Source organism: Phyllobates terribilis, unplaced genomic scaffold (genome assembly GCF_046119375.1).
Source record: "Phyllobates terribilis strain yellow unplaced genomic scaffold, ASM4611937v1 Scaffold_14__1_contigs__length_39327217, whole genome shotgun sequence".
NCBI lineage: Eukaryota > Metazoa > Chordata > Amphibia > Anura > Dendrobatidae > Phyllobates > Phyllobates terribilis.
This window is the reverse complement of record NW_027362774.1, coordinates 31,741,002-31,756,291: the sequence shown is the minus strand read 5'-3', so window position 1 is coordinate 31,756,291 and position 15,290 is coordinate 31,741,002. Positions and strand designations below refer to the sequence as shown.

The following is a 15,290-nucleotide window of genomic DNA, read 5'->3' as shown; positions in this document are numbered from 1 at the left end:
GATCCCCGATATGTGGATGACACTGTAGACATGGAAGCCATGTCAGATGGAGGCCCAGCTGAGCCGGCGGCCCACGGTAGGTGCCATGTTTGTTACTGCTGGTTGTCTGCACTGTGCCTGGAAGCTGCAGAGAAAGCCTCGTCCTCAATGACATTTTACATTGATGTAGCCGTCATGTCAAGAGCCATCTTATGTTAGAGAGTGACAGGAGAGGAGACCTAGAAGACGTGTGGGCTGAACCTACAGGATACAAGCTGTCTCATGAAGGCTTTCGACACTACATGACACAATACCTTATCAGTCAGCCATATATGATGGCAGTCTGACCAGCAGAACCTGGACAAAGTCCAAGCACCCTTTGCCTGACTTTCGTTCTCACCACTTCTCGTCAGCATAGCACAGACAATGGAGGAGCATGTGATGAGACTTGATCTTGAAGGACTCACGGCTCCTCCATGAGTTTGTGCGCTTTCACCCATAGACAAGTCTTCTCTGTGCCCCTGTAGCTCACAGGATATTCTGGGTGAGAGTGGCATGGCGGAGGGGAGAAGCTTTATCTTCACAAGGAGTCATGCCTTTCAGATTGAAGAATTAGAAAAGAAGTATTGGTGTCAGATTTTCCTTCCTCACATAATTTAAAACAGGGTTGACATTAAGTGGCCAACCCCATTAAGTTAGTTCAGAAATTTTTCCAAAAAAGGATTAATTTCAGTCTTGTTGCAGCCATATTAGTAATGTGTGGGATATAGTCAGAGATGATTGGTATCCACCATCAGGGTGTTTCATGGCCAGAAGCAACTGATATGAGCTTTTAGTAAATGCTACTGTGAGTGGCTGATGAACAACCTGGTAACCTCGTGCCCTGCTCATCCCTTCCAGGAGGAGGTTCCTCTACGGTCCCCAAAGAGCTGCGCAGAGGCATCAACAGGACAGCGGACCAGTATGGAACGAGCATGTACATAGCGGAGAACAAGGAACAACCTCAATTCAAGACAAACATAGAGCAAAATAAAATAGATGAGCAGCAAGATGACCAAAAAGCCTATAAGCAAGAGCGCAGAGAGGACAGCTGTGCCGGTAACACCGTGGAAATCAGAGAACATGTTCTCCAACAGTCCAGAGAACACAGCAATGAGCAGATTAACATTAATCAGAAAAATTATCCTGAAATGCAAGTTCAGCATCTGAGACATGATCAGTCCACGAGATATGAAGAGGTGCAATATCTGAGCCATGATCAGTCCACGAGTTACGAAGAGGTGCAATATCTGAGCCACCATCAGTCTACGAAATATGAAGAGGTGCAGCGTCTGAGCCACCATCAGTCTACGAAATATGAAGAGGTGCAGCGTCTGAGCCACCATCAGTCTATGAAATATGAAGAGGTGCAGCGTCTGAGCCACCATCAGTCTACGAAATATGAAGAGGTTCAGCGTCTGAGCCATGATCAGTCCACAAGATATGAAGAGGTTCAAAGTCTGAGCAGCGATCATCCTACGAGCTATGAAGAGGTGCAATGTCTGAACCATGATCAGTCTACGAAACATGAAGAGGTGCAGCGTCCAAGCCACGATCAGTCTACAAGATATGAAGAGGTGCAGTGTTCTAGCCACGATCATCCTACGAGCTATGAAGAGGTGCAATGTCTGAGCAACGATCAGTCTACAAGCTATGAAGAGGTGCAGTGTTCTAGCCACGATCATCCTACGAGCTATGAAGAGGTGCAATGTCTGAGCAACGATCAGTCTACAAGCTATGAAGAGGTGCAATGTCTGAGCAACGATCAGTCTACAAGCTATGAAGAGGTGCAATGTCTGAGCAACGATCAGTCTACAAGCTATGAAGAGGTGCAATGTCTGAGCAACGATCAGTCTACAAGCTATGAAGAGGTGCAATGTCTGAGCAACGATCAGTCTACAAGCTATGAAGAGGTGCAATGTCTGAGCAACGATCAGTCTACAAGCTATGAAGAGGTGCAATGTCTGAGCAACGATCAGTCTACAAGCTATGAAGAGGTGCAATGTCTGAGTCACGATCAGTCTACGAGATATGAAGAGGTGGAATATCTGAGCCACGCTCAGTCTATGAAATATGAAGAGGTGCAGCATCTGAGCCATGATCAGTCCACAAGATACGAAGAGGTGCAATATCTGAGCTACTATCAGTCTACAATATGTGAAGAGGTGCAGCATCTGAGCCATGATCAGTCCACGAGATATGAAGAGGTGCAGTATTCTAGCCACGATCATCCTACGAGATATGAAGAGGTGCAATGTCTGAGCTGTGATCATCCTACAAGATGTGAAGAGGTGCAGCATCTGAGCCATGATCAGTCTACAAGATATGAAGAGGTGCAATGTCTGAACTGTGATCATCCTACAAGATGTGAAGAGGTGCAATGTCCGAGCTGCAATCATCCTACGAGCTATGAAGAGGTGCAACATCAGAGCCACGATCATTCTATGAGATATGAAGATGTCCAGCATTTGAGCCACGATCAGGCTACGAGACATGAAGAGGTGCAGTGTCCAAGCTACAATCAGTCTGTGGTGTGTGATGATTCCAGATATGCCAGTGAAAATAATCAAATTAAATGTTTAAGGGAAAGTCAAAGAATGGAGAACATAACAGGAGAATGTGACCAAAATGAGGGAACTCAACCAAACAGTGATCATATTGATCTGGCTGTTCGAGAGGAATTAGGAGGTCAGATCCAAAATTATATTAAAAAAGAAATAAGTAACTGGGAACCTCAGGTAGAACATGAAGACCATGGACCGATTGTAAAATGCATGATACCCCCTGAAGAGAGAGAAACTATGCAGCAACTAACAAACACGGGGGGAACTGAAGGTCCAGGTACAACCAGGCTGTGTGAAGAAGGAGATGTCGCTATGCCCAGTGCTAACCTTAGGAGATCACAGACAGGACAACTGGGATTGAAGATGAAAGATGTCACAAACGACAAAGAGAGTAACTGGGAAGACACGTTTACATGTCAAAAAATGGGTCACTTACAATGCCAAATGGAGACAGAAAAGACGATGGTGCAGAGGAATGATGAGCGTGATGCTAATTGCCACATACCATGTGTACAGAACCAACAACAAGCCACCTGGCTGGAAGATGCTATTAAAACTAGTCTCCCACAAGAATCCACTTCTTCGCAGGTCTCAGAGGACACAATGACAGATGTGTATCCTCAAATCGAGAGTCAAGGACACCCAGGTGTAAAATATGAAACTTCAGAATTTCGACAATGGCAGCCTACGGTGGAAAACCAAACAAAGAGAGACAAAAAAGACTTTCCAGCACACGACCGGGTGGAAATTAACTACAAGATCCAAACTGAAGAGAGAGCGACCCAAACAGAGGACACAGCATGTCAAACCATTGACCACAAGCAGTCATCATATGAGGAGGACGTACCAGCCCAAACCAAAGAACGACACCCTCAGGCCACATCGTCTACTGAAAAAGAGGTCCAGCATTATCAAGTGGACATTTCCAAGGCATACTATGAGGAGGAGGTCACTCGTGGCCAAAGTGAGCAATTGACCCATGGCAAGATTATTCTGAATAAAGATTGTACAGGAGGAACATTGGAAATGGTAACCTCCGTAGGAGAAGAAACGCTGGCCCAACCTGAAGAGACAGATAGAAGAGGGCATCACATCAGTCACTGCCATCCACTCTGTCATCTCTGTAATAATGTACTCAATGTCTCATTGTAGGGTGAGGTGCTCATCCTTGAGGGGGCTGCACTAGACGACCCTTAAAGTTCACAGGAAAGGCAGAGTACAGACAATATGGAGACCATGTTGTTGCCATATTCTGCCCACTTAGGGTTCTAACACATCCTTGTGGTCCTCGGGTGCCCATGATCAATTCTCAGGATCATCACCTGTGGACATCTTCAATATTAAGACTCTCTTGTTTCTAAGAGTCAGTGGAGGAGTCCTAATGATGGGGGTGCGAGACATTTCTGTACGGAGAGAGGAGTCCTCAATAACCCTATACCTGAAGGGATAAGCAGATGCCTGAGGGAGCAGATGTCAGACAACCATCTGTATTGTGAGGTGGTGTGATCCAACTTGCCCCATATACTTTAGAATATTATGTAAATGTATCCCTGGCCAAAGCATAACATAGGACACCCCCTCAATTCTGACAGTCAGGACATAGCACATGTTGTAGACAGGCCCTGGACTTCACAATAATTGGGTTCTTCCATCTCTCTCCAGCAATGGAGCAATCAGAAGATGGGAGCCTGGTGATGGCTGACGTGAAGTCCCAGCTACAAGACGAGGCGACACTAGAAGTCCCAACACAGCCTGAGGGTCCTGCCCCGCTCACAGGACCACAAGGACACGAGGAAGCAAAAGGGTGAGGAGCATAATGTCATCACTAGAGATGAGCCAACCCAAACTTCAACTTCAGGTTCAAGTTCTGGTACCAGAATCAAACTTTGAACTAAAGTTTGGTCTAACATGACAAACCCAAACTTCCATGGGTTCGCTTATCCCTAGTCACCATTTATTTCTAAAACAAAGCGAATCATTAGATCACCAGTAATCACTGGCAGTGATGGCATAATGGCCGAAAATGATTACCCAGAAAATAAGATCCAGGCGGAGTATACAGCTGGGAATGCCTGGCAGTACATAGACGCTCCAGCAACATTCACTGCCAATACATAAAAGCTTGGCTTTAGTGCAGCTTCCAGACACTATGGCTGCGATGCTGATTTGCCAGGTGCCGGTCTCTTCCTCCTGTGCATGCGCTAATTCTGTATTTTATGATCCAGGGTGGAAAAAGAAGTCATGGAGGCTGAGAATGAGTAAGTAGTGGGTGCTCGATATGCTTTCCCCCTAATAGAGGGCATCTCTTTATCATGGACAGTGGAAGAGCCCAGTAGGCGGCGGGTAGAAAATAAGCTATATTCACATATGCAATTTACTCAACACTGCAAACGACCTAGATATCTGCTCTGCTAATGATGTCTGCTGCACACTAGTAATCAACTGCTAGAAGTTCACTAGATTCCAGAAAAACATACAATTAGTACATGATTGAGATCCACTGCTCCCCTACTTGTGTAAGAGATCAGCGGAGAGTAACAGGTTATTCATTGGCTGTTTGCATTTTCATACAATCATTAAATTACCCCTGCGGTGTGTCCCATAAGTAATAGTGAGGAATGGAAATGGGCATTATTATAGTAAGATCAAACAAAGCTCCCTCACTATCATGTTTCACCAAAGACCCGGCTTCATCAGGGGAAATGAGGCAACTTATGTGCTGCCTCCCGGATAGAGAGCATCTCTTTATATCATACGATAAGGAGCTTATCTACATAGATAAGGTATCAGAACCAGGCTTACTACATAGATGAGGTATCAGAACCAAGCTTACTACATAGATAAGGATCAGAACCAAGCTTACTACATAGATACAGTATCAGAACCAAGCTTACTACATAGATAAGGTCTCAGAACCAAGCTTACTACATAGATACGGTATCAGAACCAAGCTTACTACATAGATACAGTATCAGAACCAGGCTTACTACATAGATAAGGTATCAGAACCAGGCTTACTTCATAGATAAGGTATCAGAACCAAGCTTACTACATAGATAAGGTATCAGAACCAAGCTTACTACATAGATAAGGTATCAGAACCAAGCTTACTACATAGATAAGGTATCAGAACCAGGCTTACTACATAGATAAGGTATCAGAACCAAGCTTACTACATAGATAAGGTCTCAGAACCAAGCTTACTACATAGATAAGGTATCAGAACCAAGCTTACTACATAGATAAGGTATCAGAACCAAGCTTACTACATAGATAAGGTCTCAGAACCAAGCTTACTACATAGATAAGGTCTCAGAACCAAGCTTACTACATAGATAAGGTATCAGAACCAGGCTTACTACATAGATAAGGTCTCAGAACCAAGCTTACTACATAGATAAGGTATCAGAACCAGGCTTACTACATAGATAAGGTATCAGAACCAGGCTTACTACATAGATAAGGTCTCAGAACCAAGCTTACTACATAGATAAGGTCTCAGAACCAAGCTTACTACATAGATAAGGTATCAGAACCAGGCTTACTACATAGATAAGGTATCAGAACCAGGCTTACTACATAGATAAGGTATCAGAACCAAGCTTACTACATAGATAAAGTATCAGAACCAAGCTTACTACATAGATAAGGATCAGAACCAATCTTACTACATAGATAAGGATCAGAACCAAGCTTACTACATAGATAAGGATCAGAACCAAGCTTACTACATAGATGAGGTATCAGAACCAAGCTTACTACATAGATGAGGTATCAGAACCAAGCTTACTACATAGATAAGGTCTCAGAACCAAGCTTACTACATAGATAAGGATCAGAACCAAGCTTACTACATAGATAAGGATCAGAACCAAGCTTACTACATAGATAAGGTATCAGAACCAGGCTTACTACATAGATAAGGTATCAGAACCAAGCTTACTACATAGATAAGGTCTCAGAACCAAGCTTACTACCTAGATAAGGTATCAGAACCAAGCTTACTACCTAGATAAGGTATCAGAACCAAGCTTACTACATAGATAAGGTATCAGAACCAAGCTTACTACATAGATGAGGTATCAGAACCAAGCTTACTACATAGATAAGGTATCAGAACCAAGCTTACTACATAGATAAGGATCAGAACCAAGCTTACTACATAGATAAGGATCAGAACCAAGCTTACTACATAGATGAGGTGTCAGAACCAAGCTTACTACATAGATGAGGTATCAGAACCAGGCTTACTACATAGATACGGTATCAGAACCAGGCTTATCTACATAGATAAGGTCTCAGAACCAAGCTTACTACATAGATAAGGTATCAGAACCAGGCTTACTACATAGATAAGGTATCAGAACAAGGCTTACTACATAGATAAAGTATCAGAACCAAGCTTACTATATAGATAAGGTATCAGAACCAAGCTTACTACATAGATAAGGTATCAGAACCAAGCTTACTACATAGATAAGGATCAGAACCAAGCTTACTACATAGATGAGGTATCAGAACCAAGCTTACTACATAGATGAGGTATCAGAACCAGGCTTACTACATAGATACGGTATCAGAACCAGGCTTATCTACATAGATAAGGTCTCAGAACCAAGCTTACTATATAGATAAGGTATCAGAACCAAGCTTACTACATAGATAAGGTATCAGAACCAATCTTACTACATAGATAAGGTCTCAGAACCAAGCTTACTACATAGATAAGGATCAGAACCAAGCGTACTACATAGATACGGTATCAGAACCAAGCTTACTATATAGATAAGGTATCAGAACTAAGCTTACTACATAGATAAGGTATCAGAACCAAGCTTACTACATAGATAAGGTATCAGAACCAAGCTTACTACATAGATGAGGTATCAGAACCAAGCTTACTACATAGATAAGGCATCATAACCAAGCTTACTACATAGATACGGTATCAGAACCAGGCTTACTACAATGATAAGGTATCAGAACCAAGCTTACTGCATAGATAAGGATCAGAACCAAGCTTACTACATAGATAAGGTATCATATCAGAACCAAGCTTACTACATAGATAAGGTATCAGAACCAAGCTTACTACATAGATAAGGTATCAGAACCAGGCTTACTACATAGATACGGTATCAGAACCAGGCTTACTACATAGATAAGGTATCAGAACCAAGCTTACTGCATAGATAAGGATCAGAACCAAGCTTACTACATAGATAAGGTATCAGAACCAGGCTTACTACATAGATAAGGATCAGAACCAAGCTTACTACATAGATGAGGTATCAGAACCAGGCTTACTACATAGATAAGGATCAGAACCAAGCTTACTACATAGATAAGGCATCATAACCAAGCTTACTACATAGATACGGTATCAGAACCAGGCTTACTACATAGATACGGCATCAGAACCAAGCTTACTGCATAGATAAGGATCAGAACCAAGCTTACTACATAGATAAGGTATCATATCAGAACCAAGCTTACTACATAGATAAGGTATCAGAACCAGGCTTACTACATAGATACGGTATCAGAACCAAGTTTACTGCATAGATAAGGATCAGAACCAAGCTTACTACATAGATTAAGTATCAGAACCAAGCTTACTACATAGATAAGGTATCATATCAGAACCAAGCTTACTACATAGATAAGGTATCAGAACCAGGCTTACTACATAGATAAGGTATCAGAACCAGGTTTATCTACATAGATGAGGTATCAGAACCAAGCTTACTACATAGATAAGGTATCAGAACCAGGCTTACTATATAGATAAGGTATCAGAACCAAGCTTACTACATAGATAAGGTATCAGAACCAAGCTTACTACATAAATGAGGTCTCAGAACCAAGCTTACTGCATAGATAAGGTATCAGAACCAAGCTTTCTACATAGATAAGGATCAGAACCAAGCTTACTACATAGATAAGGTATCAGAACCAAGCTTATTACATAGATAAGGATCAGAACCAAGCTTACTACATAGATAAGGTATCAGAACCAAGCTTACTACATAGATAAGGTATCAGAACCAGGCTTACTACATAGATAAGGTATCAGAACCAAGCTTACTACATAGATAAGGATCAGAACCAAGCTTACTACATAGATAAGGTATCAGAACCATGCTTACTACATAGATAAGGTATCAGAACCAAGCTTATTACATAGATAAGGATCAGAACCAAGCTTACTACATAGATAAGGTATCAGAACCAAGCTTACTACATAGATAAGGTATCAGAACCAGGCTTACTACATAGATAAGGTATCAGAACCAGGCTTACTACATAGATAAGGTATCAGAACCAAGCTTACTGCATAGATAAGGTATCAGAACCAAGCTTACTACATAGATAAGGATCAGAACCAGGCTTACTACATAGATAAGGTATCAGAACCAAGCTTACTACATAGATAAGGTCGCAGAACCAGGCTTACTACATAGATAAGGATCAGAACCAAGCTTACTGCATAGATAAGGTATCAGAACCAAGCTTACTACATAGATAAGGTATCAGAACCAGGCTTACTACATAGATAAGGTATCATAACCAGGCTTACTACATAGATAAGGTATCAGAACCAAGCTTACTATATAGATAAGGTATCAGAACTAAGCTTACTACATAAATGAGGTCTCAGAACCAAGCTTACTGCATAGATAAGGTATCAGAACCAAGCTTTCTACATAGATAAGGATCAGAACCAGGCTTACTACATAGATAAGGTATCAGAACCAAGCTTACTACATAGATAAGGTATCAGAACCAGGCTTACTACATAGATAAGGTATCAGAACCAAGCTTACTACATAGATAAGGATCAGAACCAAGCTTACTACATAGATAAAGTATCAGAACCATGCTTACTACATAGATAAGGTATCAGAACCAAGCTTATTACATAGATAAGGATCAGAACCAAGCTTACTACATAGATAAGGTATCAGAACCAAGCTTACTACATAGATAAGGTATCAGAACCAGGCTTACTACATAGATAAGGTATCAGAACCAGGCTTACTACATAGATAAGGTACCAGAACCAAGCTTACTGCATAGATAAGGTATCAGAACCAAGCTTACTACATAGATAAGGATCAGAACCAAGCTTACTACATAGATGAGGTATCAGAACCAAGCTTACTACATAGATGAGGTATCAGAACCAGGCTTACTACATAGATACGGTATCAGAACCAGGCTTATCTACATAGATAAGGTCTCAGAACCAAGCTTACTATATAGATAAGGTATCAGAACCAAGCTTACTACATAGATAAGGTATCAGAACCAATCTTACTACATAGATAAGGTCTCAGAACCAAGCTTACTACATAGATAAGGATCAGAACCAAGCTTACTACATAGATACGGTATCAGAACCAAGCTTACTACATAGATAAGGTATCAGAACCAAGCTTACTACATAGATGAGGTATCAGAACCAAGCTTACTACATAATTAAGGCATCATAACCAAGCTTACTACATAGATACGGTATCAGAACCAGGCTTACTACATAGATAAGGTATCAGAACCAAGCTTACTGCATAGATAAGGATCAGAACCAAGCTTACTACATAGATAAGGTATCATATCAGAACCAAGCTTACTACATAGATAAGGTATCAGAACCAAGCTTACTACATAGATAAGGTATCAGAACCAGGCTTACTACATAGATACGGTATCAGAACCAGGCTTACTACATAGATAAGGTATCAGAACCAAGCTTACTGCATAGATAAGGATCAGAACCAAGCTTACTACATAGATAAGGTATCATATCAGAACCAAGCTTACTACATAGATAAGGTATCAGAACCAAGCTTACTACATAGATAAGGTATCAGAACCAGGCTTACTACATATATACAGTATCAGAACCAAGCTTACTACATAGATAAGGCATCATAACCAAGCTTACTACATAGATACGGTATCAGAACCAGGCTTACTACATAGATACGGTATCAGAACCAAGCTTACTGCATAGATAAGGATCAGAACCAAGCTTACTACATAGATAAGGTATCATATCAGAACCAAGCTTACTACATAGATAAGGTATCAGAACCAGGCTTACTACATAGATACGGTATCAGAACCAAGTTTACTGCATAGATAAGGATCAGAACCAAGCTTACTACATAGATTAAGTATCAGAACCAAGCTTACTACATAGATAAGGTATCATATCAGAACCAAGCTTACTACATAGATAAGGTATCAGAACCAAGCTTACTACATAGATAAGGTATCAGAACCAGGCTTACTACATAGATAAGGTATCAGAACCAAGCTTACTACATAGATAAGGTATCAGAACCAGGCTTACTACATAGATAAGGTATCAGAACCAAGCTTACTACATAGATAAAGTATCAGAACCAAGCTTACTATATAGATAAGGTATCAGAACCAAGCTTACTACATAGATAAGGTATCAGAACCAAGCTTACTACATAAATGAGGTCTCAGAACCAAGCTTACTGCATAGATAAGGTATCAGAACCAAGCTTTCTACATAGATACGGTATCAGAACCAGGCTTACTACATAGATACGGTATCAGAACCAAGCTTACTGCATAGATAAGGATCAGAACCAAGCTTACTACATAGATAAGGTATCATATCAGAACCAAGCTTACTACATAGATAAGGTATCAGAACCAGGCTTACTACATAGATACGGTATCAGAACCAAGTTTACTGCATAGATAAGGATCAGAACCAAGCTTACTACATAGATTAAGTATCAGAACCAAGCTTACTACATAGATAAGGTATCAGAACCAATCTTACTACATAGATAAGGTCTCAGAACCAAGCTTACTACATAGATAAGGATCAGAACCAAGCTTACTACATAGATACGGTATCAGAACCAAGCTTACTATATAGATAAGGTATCAGAACTAAGCTTACTACATAGATAAGGTATCAGAACCAAGCTTACTACATAGATAAGGTATCAGAACCAAGCTTACTACATAGATGAGGTATCAGAACCAAGCTTACTACATAATTAAGGCATCATAACCAAGCTTACTACATAGATACGGTATCAGAACCAGGCTTACTACATAGATAAGGTATCAGAACCAAGCTTACTGCATAGATAAGGATCAGAACCAAGCTTACTACATAGATAAGGTATCATATCAGAACCAAGCTTACTACATAGATAAGGTATCAGAACCAAGCTTACTACATAGATAAGGTATCAGAACCAGGCTTACTACATAGATACGGTATCAGAACCAGGCTTACTACATAGATAAGGTATCAGAACCAAGCTTACTGCATAGATAAGGATCAGAACCAAGCTTACTACATAGATAAGGTATCATATCAGAACCAAGCTTACTACATAGATAAGGTATCAGAACCAAGCTTACTACATAGATAAGGTATCAGAACCAGGCTTACTACATATATACAGTATCAGAACCAAGCTTACTACATAGATAAGGCATCATAACCAAGCTTACTACATAGATACGGTATCAGAACCAGGCTTACTACATAGATACGGTATCAGAACCAAGCTTACTGCATAGATAAGGATCAGAACCAAGCTTACTACATAGATAAGGTATCATATCAGAACCAAGCTTACTACATAGATAAGGTATCAGAACCAGGCTTACTACATAGATACGGTATCAGAACCAAGTTTACTGCATAGATAAGGATCAGAACCAAGCTTACTACATAGATTAAGTATCAGAACCAAGCTTACTACATAGATAAGGTATCATATCAGAACCAAGCTTACTACATAGATAAGGTATCAGAACCAAGCTTACTACATAGATAAGGTATCAGAACCAGGCTTACTACATAGATAAGGTATCAGAACCAAGCTTACTACATAGATAAAGTATCAGAACCAAGCTTACTATATAGATAAGGTATCAGAACCAAGCTTACTACATAGATAAGGTATCAGAACCAAGCTTACTACATAAATGAGGTCTCAGAACCAAGCTTACTGCATAGATAAGGTATCAGAACCAAGCTTTCTACATAGATAAGGATCAGAACCAGGCTTACTACATAGATAAGGTATCAGAACCAAGCTTACTACATAGATAAGGTATCAGAACCAGGCTTACTACATAGATAAGGTATCAGAACCAAGCTTACTACATAGATAAGGATCAGAACCAAGCTTACTACATAGATAAGGTATCAGAACCATGCTTACTACATAGATAAGGTATCAGAACCAAGCTTATTACATAGATAAGGATCAGAACCAAGCTTACTACATAGATAAGGTATCAGAACCAAGCTTACTACATAGATAAGGTATCAGAACCAGGCTTACTACATAGATAAGGTATCAGAACCAGGCTTACTACATAGATAAGGTATCAGAACCAAGCTTACTGCATAGATAAGGTATCAGAACCAAGCTTACTACATAGATAAGGATCAGAACCAGGCTTACTACATAGATAAGGTATCAGAACCAAGCTTACTACATAGATAATGTATCAGAACCAGGCTTACTACATAGATAAGGATCAGAACCAAGCTTACTGCATAGATAAGGTATCAGAACCAAGCTTACTACATAGATAAGGTATCAGAACCAGGCTTACTACATAGATAAGGTATCATAACCAGGCTTACTACATAGATAAGGTATCAGAACCAAGCTTACTATATAGATAAGGTATCAGAACCAAGCTTACTACATAAATGAGGTCTCAGAACCAAGCTTACTGCATAGATAAGGTATCAGAACCAAGCTTTCTACATAGATAAGGATCAGAACCAGGCTTACTACATAGATAAGGTATCAGAACCAAGCTTACTACATAGATAAGGTATCAGAACCAGGCTTACTACATAGATAAGGTATCAGAACCAAGCTTACTACATAGATAAGGATCAGAACCAAGCTTACTACATAGATAAAGTATCAGAACCATGCTTACTACATAGATAAGGTATCAGAATCAAGCTTATTACATAGATAAGGATCAGAACCAAGCTTACTACATAGATAAGGTATCAGAACCAAGCTTACTACATAGATAAGGTATCAGAACCAGGCTTACTACATAGATACAGTATCAGAACTAGGCTTACTACATAGATAAGGTATCAGAACCAGGCTTACTACATAGATAAGGTATCAGAACCAAGCTTACTGCATAGATAAGGTATCAGAACCAAGCTTACTGCATAGATAAGGTATCAGAACCAAGCTTACTACATAGATAAGGTCTCAGAACCAAGCTTACTACATAGATAAGGTCTCAGAACCAAGCTTAGTACATAGATAAGGTATCAGAACCAAGCTTACTATATAGATAAGGTATCAGAACCAAGCTTACTACATAGATAAGGTCTCAGAACCAAGCTTACTACATAGATAAGGTATCAGAACCAAGCTTACTACATAGATAAGGTCTCAGAACCAAGCTTACTACATAGATAAGGTCTCAGAACCAAGCTTACTACATAGATAAGGTATCAGAACCAGGCTTACTACATAGATAAGGTATCAGAACCAGGCTTACTACATAGATAAGGTATCAGAACCAAGCTTACTACATAGATAAAGGATCAGAACCAAGCTTACTACATAGATAAGGATCAGAACCAAGCTTACTACATAGATAAGGATCAGAACCAAGCTTACTACATAGATAAGGATCAGAACCAAGCTTACTACATAGATGAGGTATCAGAACCAAGCTTACTACATAGATAAGGTCTCAGAACCAAGCTTACTACATAGATAAGGTATCAGAACCAGGCTTACTACATAGATAAAGTATCAGAACCAAGCTTACTATATAGATAAGGTATCAGAACCAAGCTTACTACATAGATAAGGTATCAGAACCAGGCTTACTACATAGATAAGGTATCAGAACCAGGCTTACTACATAGATAAGGTATCAGAACCAGGCTTACTACATAGATAAAGTATCAGAACCAAGCTTACTATATAGATAAGGTATCAGAACCAAGCTTACTATATAGATAAGGTATCAGAACCAAGCTTACTACATAGATAAGGTATCAGAACCAGGCTTACTACATAGATAAGGTATCAGAACCAAGCTTACTACATAGATAAGGTATCAGAACCAGGCTTACTACATAGATAAAGTATCAGAACCAAGCTTACTATATAGATAAGGTATCAGAACCAAGCTTACTACATAGATAAGGATCAGAACCAAGCTTACTATATAGATAAGGTATCAGAACCAAGCTTACTACATAGATAAGGTATCAGAACCAAGCTTACTACATAGATAAGGATCAGAACCAAGCTTACTACATAAATAAGGTATCAGAACCAAGCTTACTACATAGATAAAGTATCAGAACCAAGCTTACTACATAGATACAGTATCAGAACCAGGCTTACTACATAGATAAGGTATCAGAACCAAGCTTACTACATAGATAAGGTATCAGAACCAAGCTTACTACATAGATAAGGTATCAGAACCAAGCTTACTACATAGATAAGGTATCAGAACCAAGCTTACTACATAGATAAGGTATCAGAACCAGGCTTACTACATAGATAAGGTATCAGAACCAAGCTTACTACATAGATAAGGTATCAGAACCAAGCTTACTACATAGATAAGGTATCAGAACCAAGCTTACTACATAGATAAGGTCTCAGAACCAAGCTTACTACA

General features: G+C 39.8%; 1 protein-coding gene across 1 annotated transcript in view; it reads left to right on the top strand.

Annotated features, from left to right (window-relative positions):
- Positions 1–15,290, top strand: part of CNGB1 (cyclic nucleotide gated channel subunit beta 1) — a 226,273-nt gene that overhangs the window by 73,348 nt on the left and 137,635 nt on the right. Inside the window, exons 17-18 of the mRNA XM_073659858.1 lie at positions 4,245–4,386; positions 4,808–4,840. Coding sequence (XP_073515959.1) covers positions 4,245–4,386; positions 4,808–4,840 — 175 coding nt within the window. The remainder of the gene's footprint in view (positions 1–4,244; positions 4,387–4,807; positions 4,841–15,290) is intronic.